The following is a 14,420-nucleotide window of genomic DNA, read 5'->3' as shown; positions in this document are numbered from 1 at the left end:
ATCCCTGATTTATGGGAAAAACAAATCAAGGGACGTCAGATAGCTTAGAAATCAAGTTGATTTACTGGAACACAAGATTATATTACATTGCTTTACCGCTGAAAATGTTCTGTCCATCCTCAGAAAAACAAAAAATAGGGGTTACAGATTTGGTGGGGTGCACAAGAATACCACATCCAAACAACCCGTGTCAAAATGGCCGCCATCACAACTTCGCCACGGCTCTCGTATAATGCGACAAATCTAAAAGCGTACACCTTTCCGAAAAAGGATTATCTGTGTGTATAATTTACAACATCGTCTGAATAGTTCTACACAGTTGATAAAAAAAGCAGGCCTGAAAAGAAACAGTCACCATTGTTGCTACAAAACAGTGTCGGCTAGTTTATATTCACATCATCGTAACATGTGGTGACGAATACCAAGCAGGCTACGGAACTCAAACGACAAAGTCACTTCAAGTTCATATGTCAGAAAAATGAAAAAGTCGACGCATCAACGAGTGGACTTGAATAAAAGGCAACAGGCTTGTATATTTTGCGTGAATGGAAGAAAACAAAAATCGTGTTTGGATTTCATTGGATTATTGTCCACTACAACCACAAAGTACTTGAGTACTTTGAAAAGACGGCAAACTTTACAAACTAAACCATTTGGACCTGTTCAGATGCTTTCATGAAACGAAACCTCAAGGTCACGTCGAGCAGATTGTCCACCCGCTGCCAAAGCGGGAGAAGCTTCGTTCCTGTTGGTCCGACACGCGGCAACCCTGTCAAAGATGAGCAAGATAAAACAGGTAAAGCCTAAACGTTGAATTATTGCCTCGTTAGGCCTTCGGATTTGATATTCATGTGATTTTTCGCCGCCGGACCGCAATGATGATGAAGTCATTAGTGGCACGTCCGCTCCACAGAGTCTCCTTACATGTGCCCTAATGGCGGACGGGCCCCGAGGCCGCCTCGGATGAAACCGGTCCCGGTGCCTTGTAAATGTTTTAACATTCGCCATCCGAGTCGGAGGGCATAATTAAACAGCGCTGGCCTAAATTTCTTTGTGGCGGTCCCCGGATCAACCCAAATCTCAAGCCCCATTTAACCTTCATTCGCATCTCCGCATGACAAGTGAGAGTGTGTTCTTCGGGGGAGACATGGAAAGAAACTTAAGGAGCAACATTCCTCGGATTCTTAGCGGAGAGAGCATTTTTTTTTTTTTTATCCACGGCGCATTATCCTCATATCGTAGAATCCGACAAAAGCGGGAGTCTCGATGTTAGCCGAGTCCGTCCAGACGGATTTGAACCTTTTGAATGATTCAGATGACGTTGTCTCAGAAGGTGCAAGCGTAGACCACGCCCACCACCACGATGTTTCCGATGGTGGCCACGATGGCGATCCAAAGCCAGATAGCGTCGCTGGACATGGACTGCGACTCATCTGGCTGGCCGTGCACGGAGGCCGCTGAGGCGGCGGCGTGGACGCTGGCCGATGAGTTGAAGAGCGAGTGCTCGCCGCTGTAGTCGTCATTTGGCGACGAGTCCATGAAGGCTCCCGTCATAACTGGGATCTGAAACAGAACAAAACAGATTTATTTTTCTCAGGTGCCTTACTACAATGGACACATTTTGTGTGGCGGGCTTCATCTGGAAAATTGGAAGTAATACAAAAAAAAAAAAAATACCTCTTAGGCATGTTGCACTCTGCGATATACAGAAATTCATGCTTCCTCATTTGCTCTCTCTCTCTCTCTCTAATAATGACATGACACATCCTGTGGAGCGCCTGCTGCTAACATGAGCATGATGGAGGCAGACAGGCGTGCACCGCGTCTTGTGAACCTGAGCACCCCCCCCCCCCTCAAAAAAGAATAAAATCCCCCCTAGACATACACACACAGAAATGTGTGTGTGTGTGGTGCTTTTACAGGCAAGCTAACTGTTAACTTCAATCATCAGATCATATTAACATGCCGCTGATTTTATGAGCTTCTGTTCAGTGGACTTTCTATTCTCCAACATTTGGCATGATGCGAAGGGAAGCTCTCAAGTCTGTCTCCATTCTTTATAATCAATGTTTTATTCAGTAACTCATTGTCCACAGGAGCGAGCTGTTTGCATAAATTGCCGAGTGCACTGAATAAAATGAAGATATTCCAGTCGATGTTGCGAGCTTCTCAATATTTCATTGTTGGCGTTTACGTGTTTTTTTTTTTTTTTTTCTACGAGGATATAGCTACAGCCTGTTTCAAGAAGTCGGTTGCTAACGACAAAATATCATTTTAACTTTTAGGTGACCAGAAGAAGGTCGTCCCCCTGATGTTTTAATGGTATTGACATTTCACGGCTCGGTGCCTTCAGTGGCACTGAACCGGATGGCAACGCGGAGAAGCAAAGTGGGGGAGTTCAAAGCTCAGTTTTTACACCAACTTCTTCATCAGTTCACAAATTTTAAAACTTAGTCCCAAACAAATGAACTAGTTTATTCAACCTAAAATTGTCGGATCTTGTTTGAGATAAAAGGCTAAAAGCTCGGCCGAACATACTCTGCACTCGTTTCCCCCTAAACCGAAACGTCCCGCCATCTCCAACCGGATATCCCCAAATTTCTCCGCTCGAGCGGAAGATACTCGTGCTGACAGTGAGAAACGGTCCTGTCAGGTTCTGTTAAGCCCATGTATGAAATCCAGAAAAAAGTGACACACCTTTTAAAATTCTTACCGACGGATACGGCTCAGTAAAAGAAAAAAAATTGGACCGCCGTTGTTTTTTTGCCCAATAGCCCCGTGCTTACATCAGAAATGTTTTCCTTCAAAACACAAGTCTGGGTGATCCTCAGCCAGATGGTTTACTATTTGTGATCCACGACGAAGGGGGATGCATTTTGGCAGCTGCTACTGTTACATTATGTTCTCCCCATTTACAACTTGAAACCAACCCATCTGTCAAATTCTCACAGAATGGACAAGTCCCAATGAACATGGGTCCTTGTTGTCTGCAAATCCATCCATCCATCCATCCATCCATCCATCCATCCATCCATCCATCCATCCATCCATCCATCCATCCATCCATCCATCCATCCATCCATCCATCCATCCATCCATCCATCCATCCACCAGTTCAGTTCTCAATCAACCGACTTCCCAACATCGCCGTAAACAATGTGTGCATGTAAATGTTACGCAACAAAGGGAAATGCAAAAATCCACAAGCGACTATGTAGATCTCGCTCTTGCTCTCATGTGACTTGCTTGCTGCCTGAGGCGATGATGTTACGGAAAGACTCTCAAAAGGGGGTCACCTCGTGTTCTCGTCAGGAAACAAGCTGTTCGGAGTACTCGGGTCGGGGAGCAATACAAACACCGGGGTCCGACCCCTGCAGTGTCGAGAATACACTTGTTGCTGCTGCTGTTGGATAGAACTGTAACTATTCTTTGTTTTTATTTTATTTGACTTTACCAGGTATGTCACATTTAAAATGATGACCAAGGACACAGCAACACAAGATTTGGACAAGATTCTAAACACAAAGAGTAGCAGCTCCTTTTGTTCAAGACCACCGACGTTTGAAGACAAAACAACACGTACAGTGTGTGCCGCGTTACTCTGTAGCGTATCGCCCAAACAAACGTCTGACTGTAAATCTGCCGGGAGATTTGCGGGGCGGTTTTAAGGAAGCTTGTTCACCCTCTCAGTCGTGTTAAGACCTCCACTTTCAAGCCCGGTTCTCTCTGCTTAGATTTACAGCATTGCTTCTCATTGATTTTTCTCTCCCCCATTTCTAGTCTCCGCCGGTTCGTCTCTCCCCCTTTTTTCATAAATCTTATAACTCAGTAGAACAAGTGTGACGTGATTCGTACTTGACACCCGCGCCTGTTTGTGTCAACACTTGAGAGGCGCCGCTGATACAAGAAATGATGAACCTTTTGTTCACAAAAAGTCGAGACGTTTCTCTCGCCACCAAAACATTTTGCATCATTGCAATAATGCAAATGAGAAATGGCCCAAGGTGTCAAACTCAAATCCCCGGGGGCCCAGATACGGCCCGCCACATCATTTTATGTGGCTCGCAAAGACAAATTGTGCAGCGACTTAATGGGCCAATACTAAAATCACAAATTGTCTACGCACAAAAATAATGAGAGAAGACTGAAAAAACTAGTTGTGCAGAAGTAATGATGATGCTAAACTAAGCTCTTGAATCATGGTGGCGGCACGGTACCAACAAAACAAAGGCGCGGAGGAAATGCTTTGCCAAACGTGCAAAACAGGAAAGTGCATGTTCGCATCTGGGCTCGTTGCCTGCTAATACATGCTGCTAATTTGCAGTTGCATGACAACTGCAACTATGTAATGTGATGGAGTGCATCAATTATGAAAGTGGAGAAGCCCCCGCCGCCATATCCTGTAAACAAAAACAGATTTCTTCTACTCACCACATGGTCGGAGCGACAAATTGCATGTTCCCATGCATGCATTTGACTATTTTGGACTCTGGCATTAATTCATTAATAAAAGTGCACAATTGGACTGGTCACGTTCCAATATGTCTTCAGGTTCCTCCTTCAGAACTTGGACTTAACCCAAATAAGATAAAGTGATTTTCTTAAATTTAATTTGGACACTGTTGGAATAAAATCTATGATACAAAAATTATTTGAAGTTGTGATGTGAAGAGCATTTATTGAATAAGACTTTATTACATTCACCTTCACAGAGGTTGCGTGACGAGCAAAACACATTCTCGTCTATTAGATTTATTGCGCTTTATTGCACCTAAACCACAAAACCCAAATATTAAAAAGCACATTTGTCACATTTAGTAATGCAATAAACGCCTTTGAGAATGATATACAGATATAGTTTTTAATAAGATGCAATTTTGTCACAGAAAACTTCACTTTAAAATTAGGTACAATGAAATGAAAGCTACCGTACATTCATTTTGTTTTGTTTTTAGTTAGCGAGGCTAAAGCTGAATTTAATAAACCATGTAGGGATTTTTTTTTGCTTTGTTTTTCCGCTAGCAAGGATAATGCTAAGCTAAATAAAACATTGGCGTATAATATACATTTGGTAACACTGCACACCACTCTGTTAAAACTAGGCTACAACAAATGATGCTAACATAATGTGTGACAAAAGTACTAGCCTAAAATTAAATAAATACTTCAGTGTATTAATGTTAAAAGCCTTTTTTGCTCCAGGACTGTTAGAGCTGGATCTATTTATTTTATAAAGGTGTCTGACGAGATTTGTGGCTCTGAACAGTGAAGGTAGCGCTAATGCTAGTGCTAACATAAAACAAACTGCTGTCCACATTATATAGACGATCTCTTTATAACCTGAAAAAAAACGTTACATCATTTTAAACGGTTTCAAATGTCAAGAGAAGCGAATAAAGTCATCCTTGTATCTTTGTCAGCAGTATTCATCACTTTTTTTTTCCCTCTCCCCCTTGAAATCTGACATAATAGGCGTTTTTTCGCTCAAAGCCAAAGGCCATGAATCATTAATCCAAGCACATATTTTAAATATGAATAAAGCTGGCTTTGCCCAGCATGTGTTTCATGCTATACATTACACCCTAGAACCATATCATGGCGCACAAATGCATTCCTTGCACACCTATTCTAAACCTATATAAATAATTTGCTCATGCATCTTGCATTGTGATGCCGTTTCAAAAGCAAAGTTACATGCCACCTCTCTGGCTGGCTGCAGTGACATATAGATGGAGGATGGTGCCCAGGGCAGGACTTGGTGCATTAAACATTACATTATTTTTTTTATTTATTATTACAACCAACACTGATTCAATGCTATGAAAGTGCTGCAGAAACAAAACCAGCCATCAATGGATACTTGAGTAAAAATGATGTCTTTAAAATAAACATGTATAGAATAAATTATGATTTTTAACATGTTAAATATGTGTATATTTTTTAAAATTTAATTGTTGGGGTATTTTATTTAAATGAGTAATTTAATTTCATCACTAATTACAATAAAAGTATATCAAATACAACAAAATATTAAATACAGTATTGATTTTTTTTCCTAGATACTTTTTGTTCTTTTGATTAATTAAAAAAAATATCATTTTTGTTATATTTCATTTAAATCAAATAAAGTTAATAGTTCTACGAGATAGGTAACGCAAAGACAAATAAGGATTTATGCACACATTGGCTGTTTATTGTGGACAAATACAAGGCGACAGTCACGGTCAGACAATATAAAAAAAAAAATAAAAAAAAATGATGACAAAGCACTGCAACCTGACCCTATGGCATTTTGTCCAGAACAGTTCTTCTCTACTTTGCTTTGTGCTTTCCTTTTTGCATGTACACAAGCAGAGCAGTAATTACTGATGCTTTCACATTCTTCTGCAGAACAACAGGCGCTGTTTATTGCACGCGCTTGCACAAAAACAAAGGCGGGAAAGATGAGTAACCGGAACAATGCTCATTAAGGATTACATGACTAATACAGTAGCAGGTGTTTTGCTTGTTTTGTTTCTTGATAATATTTTGTGGCGTTTTCTGGGGGATGTGTTCCACAAAAAAAAGTTTGTCGTCATTAAATATTATCAGATGCCCGCGGTTTCGTAAGAACAGTCAACTTATTTTCCCTTCCGTAAGTTCTACCCAGCTGTGTCACGTCCGACTCAATTTTTTTTCATCCAGTCCTTTCAAGTCCTCGTCACTCGATTGTTCATCCCCGCTGCGTCGTGCCTTCCCGCTGAGCACTTTTTTCAGGTTCCAGCTGCTTGAATGTTAGCATCCGATGTAGCAAGTTTTCTTTTTGCCGGAATATTACTCTTGCATAAACGAGCAATCACCATCTGACCATCTTGGCAGACGTTCAAAACTAATTCACATTTACGTTCTTGACTTGAGGAGAACGGCTGGTGCGAAAGCATCAAAATAAAAAGCTGGACCGTGCACCACAACGTCCAGGGAAAACTCTGCTCTATTTATCGAAATGACTTTGCAAGTTGCCTTGACTTCAACCTGCTCAGCGCCTGTCGATTGTCTCTTGCATGGTGTGCGACAACAACTTCCCAGTCTCGGGGTTACGTTAGGCGACCGACGCCACTCGCAGCTCCGGCCCGGCCTCCGCGACCTTGTCATTATCACTCTGCCATCTTTTCCTAAGCCAGCGCCCGAAGGCTGCGCAATGCTTGCTGCTCATCACACGCCAAGGTAACACACCTCCTCAAGAACTATCCCACTTCCGATCGTCTCTCCGCAACTAAATCTTGCCAACCCTCAAGGTCATGTTTTTGCAGGGCAAAACTTGGAATCATTGCAAATAAATGTTAAAATTGGCCTGGCCAAACTTTTCCAAAGTGCCCCTCCACTTCCTGTCCACACTGTGAAATATCAAATTGCAGCCACGCTATATAAAGTCAACCAATGCACGCTCAGGTGAACTTGCATTAAAAATGTGTGTGAGGATTATACACACACACACACACACTGTATATTTAACTTGCACTGCAATTTTTCCCATTACTTCAGAAGGCCATTCACCACGCAGATCTGGACACGTTGACAAAAGACCCAAAACCAAACAAGCGGCCTTCCGGCGGAATTACATTTAAATAAATTACACAGCGTGGTCACCTTTTCTGCAGCGTAAAACTTGTTTAACAAACTTTCTAATGCTTGTTCATCTTCCACCCATATGAGCCATAGGCTGCATTAGCTGACGCTATGAATATTACAAATGTGTCACTCTGGGATTGGTCTGCAGTTGGTCTCATTATCAAATGAAAAATGAGGTATTGCGCAACTTAATTGTCCTTCTTGCACTAATGCGAATGCACGCTTATGGATGAGGCTGCCGAGATTCGGATCTGAATAAGGTACGGTTGTCATCGGGTCGCAGCGGCAAACTTGTCACATTAATATTGGTCGCAAGGAGAAAACTGCATTTATTATTTACGTCATATGTAGATTATTTAAAGGTTTGCGACATTTGTATGTAAAAATAAATGCTGCATCTCCAAACAGTAGCCGGGTTAGCGGAATTTAAATCAAGTATAATTGGATTTGGAAACTATAAATTAAAAGGGACTATTATGGACAAATTTGAACGAGAGGCACCGGAATGCTAATGCTACACGCTACAATGCTAATTACATGATACTCCTGGCAGCCATGGCAATCACATGAGAATGAGCAGCAAAATATCTCTTGCCTGGCAACACGCTGAACACGTCAAGCATTGGATATGACAGTTTGCGATTCCATAATAGCAACTCGGCTGACAACACAACAGCTGTAAAATGAAATTAGCGCGTGGGCGTAGCTGCTACCGCGCGGCGTGGATTGCGGCAGGTGGGCTTCGGCCTTTGCGAATGATTGCTGCACATATTTCCCAGCGGCAAGATGAGCTGCAAGAGTAGGGGGGGGATCTACATGGAGTTTGTCACACGTGCACCATGTTGGCCTAGATACAACATTTCACGTAGCGCAACACTTGCATGGCCTCCATCTTGAGTGATTATGAATGTTGCAGTAGGTAAAGTGCAAGCATGAGCTATGAAGAATCCATGCGTGGACTGTCAATAAAAACAAAAACAAAACAGAGCACTATAAATTTTGAATTTACTTTTTGGTACCTGCAAGTTTTCTACCGTATTTCGTGTTTTTAGACCCCTTGATACTTTGCCACAAGTCACTTCTAGCAACTACATATTTAACGATTGAGATTACGATTAATCCGAATGCCTATTGTAAAAAAATAAAATTGGCCTTCAACCAAGAATATTTGATTTTTATAGTCAATCAATCAATGTTTCTCATAGCAACAACAAAAACACATTGACCAATCTCGCCCAACTCAAAATACTAGCAGAAAAAAATCTATGTAAGAAGGTTTTTTTTTTTTTTTTTTTTACATTTGTTCCAGCTTGTATTGAGTGTGCCGGACAAGGTTTTGCATTTTATTTCCCGAAACCCTGACTGTGAATGGTGTGAGAAACAGTGACACGGTAGTGCAACATATTTCAAGCCCGAAGCCGAGAAAGCGCATTTCAGACTTTGAGCTCAGCAAAACAGTCTTAGCCAGGAAAGCACCGGGGGAGGTAATGCGGTTTGGGGGGATCGCTGGCATGAAAAATTGAACATTTTCAGGCAAATCAAAGTTCGTGTACTTCACCAGCATTCAAGCGTGCCGGCGGTGAGCATCCGGAATCATGTCTGTATGTAATACAACTTCCCTGCACTGTAAGTGCCTGATTCATCGCCTCGCCATTAAACTTACATGAATCCGAAATGAGACGGTCCCACCGTCATGTGCGCTTGATACAAACCATTAGCCGAGAGACCCGGCAGCTTGACGAGCGTGATTGAAAATAACTTCGATAAATCTCCCCGTGCCAAAGCAACACATGGGATATAATTGACATTTTCTGAGAAGGAGTGAAATCGGGACCATTTGTAACTGAAATTATTGCATGCGGTCGACACAAATGAGCTGCCAGGCTGAAATAATGGAGAGGTAATGTATGAGGGGCTATGTAAAATAATGACTGAAAAATATGGATCCGCATCCTCCCCAGGCAATCGAAAAGCAGTTGGGGAAATTTGACATTAGCATATAGCGCATATAGCATCCAGCTGAGTTTTGTTCTCGCTTACAATTAAATTAGAACGATAAAGGAAACGAAAAGGAAGCACACTAGTTTGAAATCACATTTGAAAGAGGAGATGTCAATTTGGCGAGCCGTCCTGCTGATTCAGTTTTGCACGACTGCTTCTCAAATGTGCAATGATAACTTTTCCAGACTGACACGATCATATCTCATCTGAGTCATCTGGGTCAAATCAGTTTTTTTTTTCCCCACTCGCGCACTAATTTCACATTTGCATTTGATGATGCATTTTAATGGCGCGAGCATCAGCGCGGCACTGCATTATGATGATATTTGTCATTACTTCACCCCGAATCATAGATCTAGTTTATTCTGGGATGTATCAATACAAGATGATGCTTTGAAATAGTTGCACACCGAGTGGGAATAGATAATATATGCAGCGATGCATAATTCATACTTCCTTAAGAAAGGCACCGTATCTGTATACCGATAGCATCATGGAAAGTGAGAAAGATGTTATTGCCACATACTTTGCAAGTTCATCTAGAGTTCCTTCTGGAGTGAGCACGATAACGACTTCCTGTTCGACACCAAAATCATGAATTATAAGAAAGCTAGCTATGCTAACTAATTAGCGAAAAGTGTCGCTGCCAGCAGCTTGCCGATTTGTTGGCTTTATTAATTAATTCATGATTAATTAGTTTATGTAAAGTCATGAATTGACTTATTAAAGAATAAAATAATCATTTAGTAGGCTACCTGTAAATTAGCTAAAAGTTTACATCTCCTATACCTTGTTTGAAATTAAACAGTTGACGATGTTATCTATGATAATGTTTGTATTACTTATGGGTGACGACTCGAAAGCTAATCAACCAATCGGTGTTCAGGGTTCAGTCAGCTGTTTAATTACAGCGTGTGATCAATGCTAAAAATGGATCCTGTTGTTGTTCCGCCAGTCGTTGCCATAAATCGAACCAACCTGAGGCATGACGTGCGACGCCTCGCCGTCATTAAAAACCGCCGCTTTTAACGACTGATCGTAGGAGTGTCGGGAAAGAACACTTGAATGGATCGTGTCTATCCGGAAACATGATGGCTTAATCGTGTGAGACAGAGCCGCAAAGAGCCTGACCTACCCTTCAACCCATCAATAAGAAAATCTTCCACTAAGGGCTTAGCTCCGCCACGCATCTTTTCCCAATAGCAAGGAGGCAATTAAGCAACCAAAGTAAATGTTAATACTCTCGTGAGATTGGATCCATAGACCCGTGTCATGGTTTGATGATATAATTATGGCTAGGGATGACATCATATGCTCATGGCTGTTTGTACAACACAAAAATAAAATGTTCAAAAATGTATTTCAATTACTCCACCTCTCGCCTTAAAGTCCGCCGGGATGGGCTGTAATGAGGTCAAGCTGGACAGAACCCGCGGATTTCGACCCAACCATCCACCAGTTATGAATATGATTCCAAGAAATTCCCCTTCGGGAATTCTTCCGCCACTCTCGCCGCTCTGTGACATTGTTTGTGCACGCACCTTCGTGAGGCGAATAATTTAGCCATTTTAATATTTCCCTCACGGAAAGTTTGCACAATTAGCGAATGGGAGGCGCTGGCTCACTTAATATCCATATTGAGGAGATAGAAGAGGGCCATGCTCCGTTGCCTTTTCTATAGGACGGGTCCTGCATGTTTGGAGATAACATCAAGAAGACTGAGAAACTAATTGCAAGTATTTGGACACGGTGGCTACACTCGAGCCTCTCAATATTGCATCCTAAAAATCAATTGAGGGCAACAGACTACATCGTGACACATGGGTACAGCAAATAACATTTAATTACAAATATTGAGCGTCCCTTGTTTTGTCCTTAATTACTACCGTATTCCTTAACGATGGCTGGGGATGTTTATTTACTCGACTATTGTTAGTTGAGGGCTTGCTTTGGTCTAAAATAATTAAATATCCTCACTCTACAGACAACATCAGCACTTATACCTATTTTATGTCATGACTTAAAAAGTTACATGACACACTTTAATGACACATTAACTTGGTAGGGACTGCTGTTTTGGTTAGCAAATGGGTCTGACATACATGCTATAGCTGCTTGTTTGTAAAATGCCTTGCCTTATATCCAAAATATGTTGTAACGTGCATGTTTGACACATGACACATATCAATATCACGAACAGAAGAGGAGAATTTACGACAACAAAGATAAATTGTTTGATTTTTGATTATCGCCACTCTCGCTTTTGTCCTGGCAAACAAAGTACATCAAATATTGTCCGCCCCACTTAAAGTGTGGCTGAAGTAGTTTTGCCAATACGCTTTAGTTGCATTTTAGGAAGACAGTCTTTTTTTTATCAAAGCCCACGCAGCTAACAGAGCAGCCTTAAAACGAAAAGTTCCAACGTGAAGACTCACCTGCGCAGCCATGAAGGAGAGATCCATGCTGTTGCTCGGCTCAGGGAGAAGGCACTCAGTGAAAAAAGCCTGCGTGCGCTTTTCACCCTCCTCCTCCTCTTCTTTTTCTCCTTCACCTCCTCATTGAGCATGTGCCCCCGTTTTTGTTTTTAATCTCTTCCCCTGTTTGGGAGCGCACGCACGCACGCAAGCAGGCAAGCGAGCGCCGTTGCACGTTTCACATGAGGAGGATGAAGAAGAAGGAGGAGGAGGGGTGAACAACAAGAGGGAGAGGCAGCAGAGGGAGGCGGAGATGTGGATGCAAGAAGCGGCGGGAAAGGATGTGGAGGAGAGTGGAGGCAGACGCTCTGACACATAATAGTCTCGCTTTCCAGCCTCGCTCTCTTTGGCATTTGGGTCGGGCCAAATTGGGCATTTCTAGACAGAAAAAAAATCTTCCCACTAACATTTCTAGCGCAAAGTGGAGGAGTGTGGGTTGCAGGCTCCCAGGGGGGTCTGCCACTCAAATAATTGCACCCACATGACAAGCCACGGAGAGTGAAAACCTACACGTAACATCCCAAAAAAGGTTTAGCACTGCCTGAAAAAGTAAACGCCGTAAAATGGCTGCAAAGCGTTTTTGAGAATAATAAGAAATCTTGTCATGTGGGGATTCTCCAGGTTGATGCTAATGAGTTGGAATAATGTCATGCCACCTCGTCGGACTCGACGTCTCGACTGCCTGCAGTGTGACTGATGTGTTCTGTCATCTGGCCGCGTGCTGGGGATTTTAGAGATATTTATATGTATTTATATATAGCGTTTGCGTGTGCGGATCAAGTCTTTGGAAATGTGTCACGCTAAGAGATTGTTTACCTTTTGTGTGTAGGAGATTTTATGTGACGGCTAGATGGCAGACACTATGAATAATCTGAACATCGAAATATATAATACATGATATATTTAATTCATCAAAAAGAAGAAGGCTGATAATCCGACTGAAAGATTTTTGAGCTCAAGCTACTTTGGGAATAGATTATATCTCAGTGTTGATTTTTTATTTTACAAACCCCAAAAAATACTGAAACATTTACAAGATGTTCCCTATGGTGGACGGAGAGAACGTGAAAAGGAATTCTTGGAAAAATCAATTTATCTGGCCTGGCACGTGGGGTTCCTAGCATAGTTCAAAGAGGGGGAGTCTCTGTGCCCCTGCAGCCCCCCTCTAACTCCGGCAATGAAATTCAATTTGTATTCTGCCTTTTTTATTCCAACTGAGCATTCACCAGTTGGACATGAATTCAAAAAGTTCCAATGAGGTCAAATTAATAAATGTTAGAGAGCATTTCGGTTCATCCTGAATTTTACCCGAAAGCATCAATTTGGTGACTCACATATGTGCATGCATTACAAAAGAAGAGGACGCTTTGCCCTCAATTTGCTGCTCAAAGCAAAGCATATTGTCACATTGGCACACACTGGGCAGCGTGGCCGTGTGCCACTTTGTGAGTGTGTGTGTGTGTTATGCAACCGAAGCAATTACAAAAGTTTGTTTAGGCACACTTTCAATTTGAATACATTAGCAGCAAATATATTTGCGTGCGCGTGCTAAAGAGGACACCTGAAAGTCAGTCACATTTCGAAAGTGAGACGTGAGGAGCCCAATGCGGGATGAATGAATCTCGCTGACTGACACACCCCGGAATCACGCGGGGCCAATCAAACAAGTGGATTTTGGAAGAGCGATTGGCCCTAAATTAGGATGGGACGGAGCGCACGGAGGACGTGGGAAGGAAGCCAAGCACAAAAAGAAGTAAATGACTTTTGCTGTGTCACATGATTTCCCTGGGGTGAGGACGCCGCCAGTCTGGCATTAAATGAAGCTGATGAATTTTAAGTATCACTTGAGGCAAAAGTGCTAATAACTAACTAATGTTTTTCTTTTTTTTCCTTCCAAAATAATTTATTGATAGCGGATCGTCAGACTGAGAGAATTGAGCAAAGTCACATTGGCCTGAATTATATCAGAATATCAGATCTCACCTCAGTTTAGTAGAAAAATAAATTTTCTCAGCGGGGAAACCTTTATAGGCAACTATGAATACAAATTGGATGTGGGAGGATAGTCACTTATTTATGTGGCGGTATTATTTTTTTATTGTATTTATTATTTTATTTTTTCATTACTTCATTATTTTTATTTTTATTATTTTTATTATTATTATTTTGTTTCTTGTGCCCCAAATGGGTGAACGGTTTGTCACTGATGATGCGGCATGTTATACCTTTAAATAAATATCGTGAGCTAATTATGGGCAGTCACACTTTGCTAAAGCTCCAACGGAATGAAAAAAAAAACTTGTATCCCGTCGCCCGTCGCAGATCCAAACATTTTAG

General features: G+C 41.8%; 1 protein-coding gene across 1 annotated transcript; it reads right to left on the bottom strand.

Annotated features, from left to right (window-relative positions):
- Window positions 1–40: 40 nt before the first annotated feature.
- LOC125980863 (uncharacterized protein C14orf132) lies at window positions 41–14,416 on the bottom strand. Its single transcript, XM_049740465.2, is given in 3 exon segments — window positions 41–1,563; window positions 12,045–12,112; window positions 12,115–14,416. Coding segments are annotated over 3 exon segments (366 nt in total). The 5' UTR covers window positions 12,176–14,416; the 3' UTR covers window positions 41–1,326.
- Between the last annotated feature and the right edge of the window lie 4 nt (window positions 14,417–14,420).

Source organism: Syngnathus scovelli, chromosome 14, assembly GCF_024217435.2.
Source record: "Syngnathus scovelli strain Florida chromosome 14, RoL_Ssco_1.2, whole genome shotgun sequence".
Lineage (NCBI taxonomy): Eukaryota > Metazoa > Chordata > Actinopteri > Syngnathiformes > Syngnathidae > Syngnathus > Syngnathus scovelli.
This window is presented reverse-complemented; position numbering and strand designations above follow the sequence as displayed.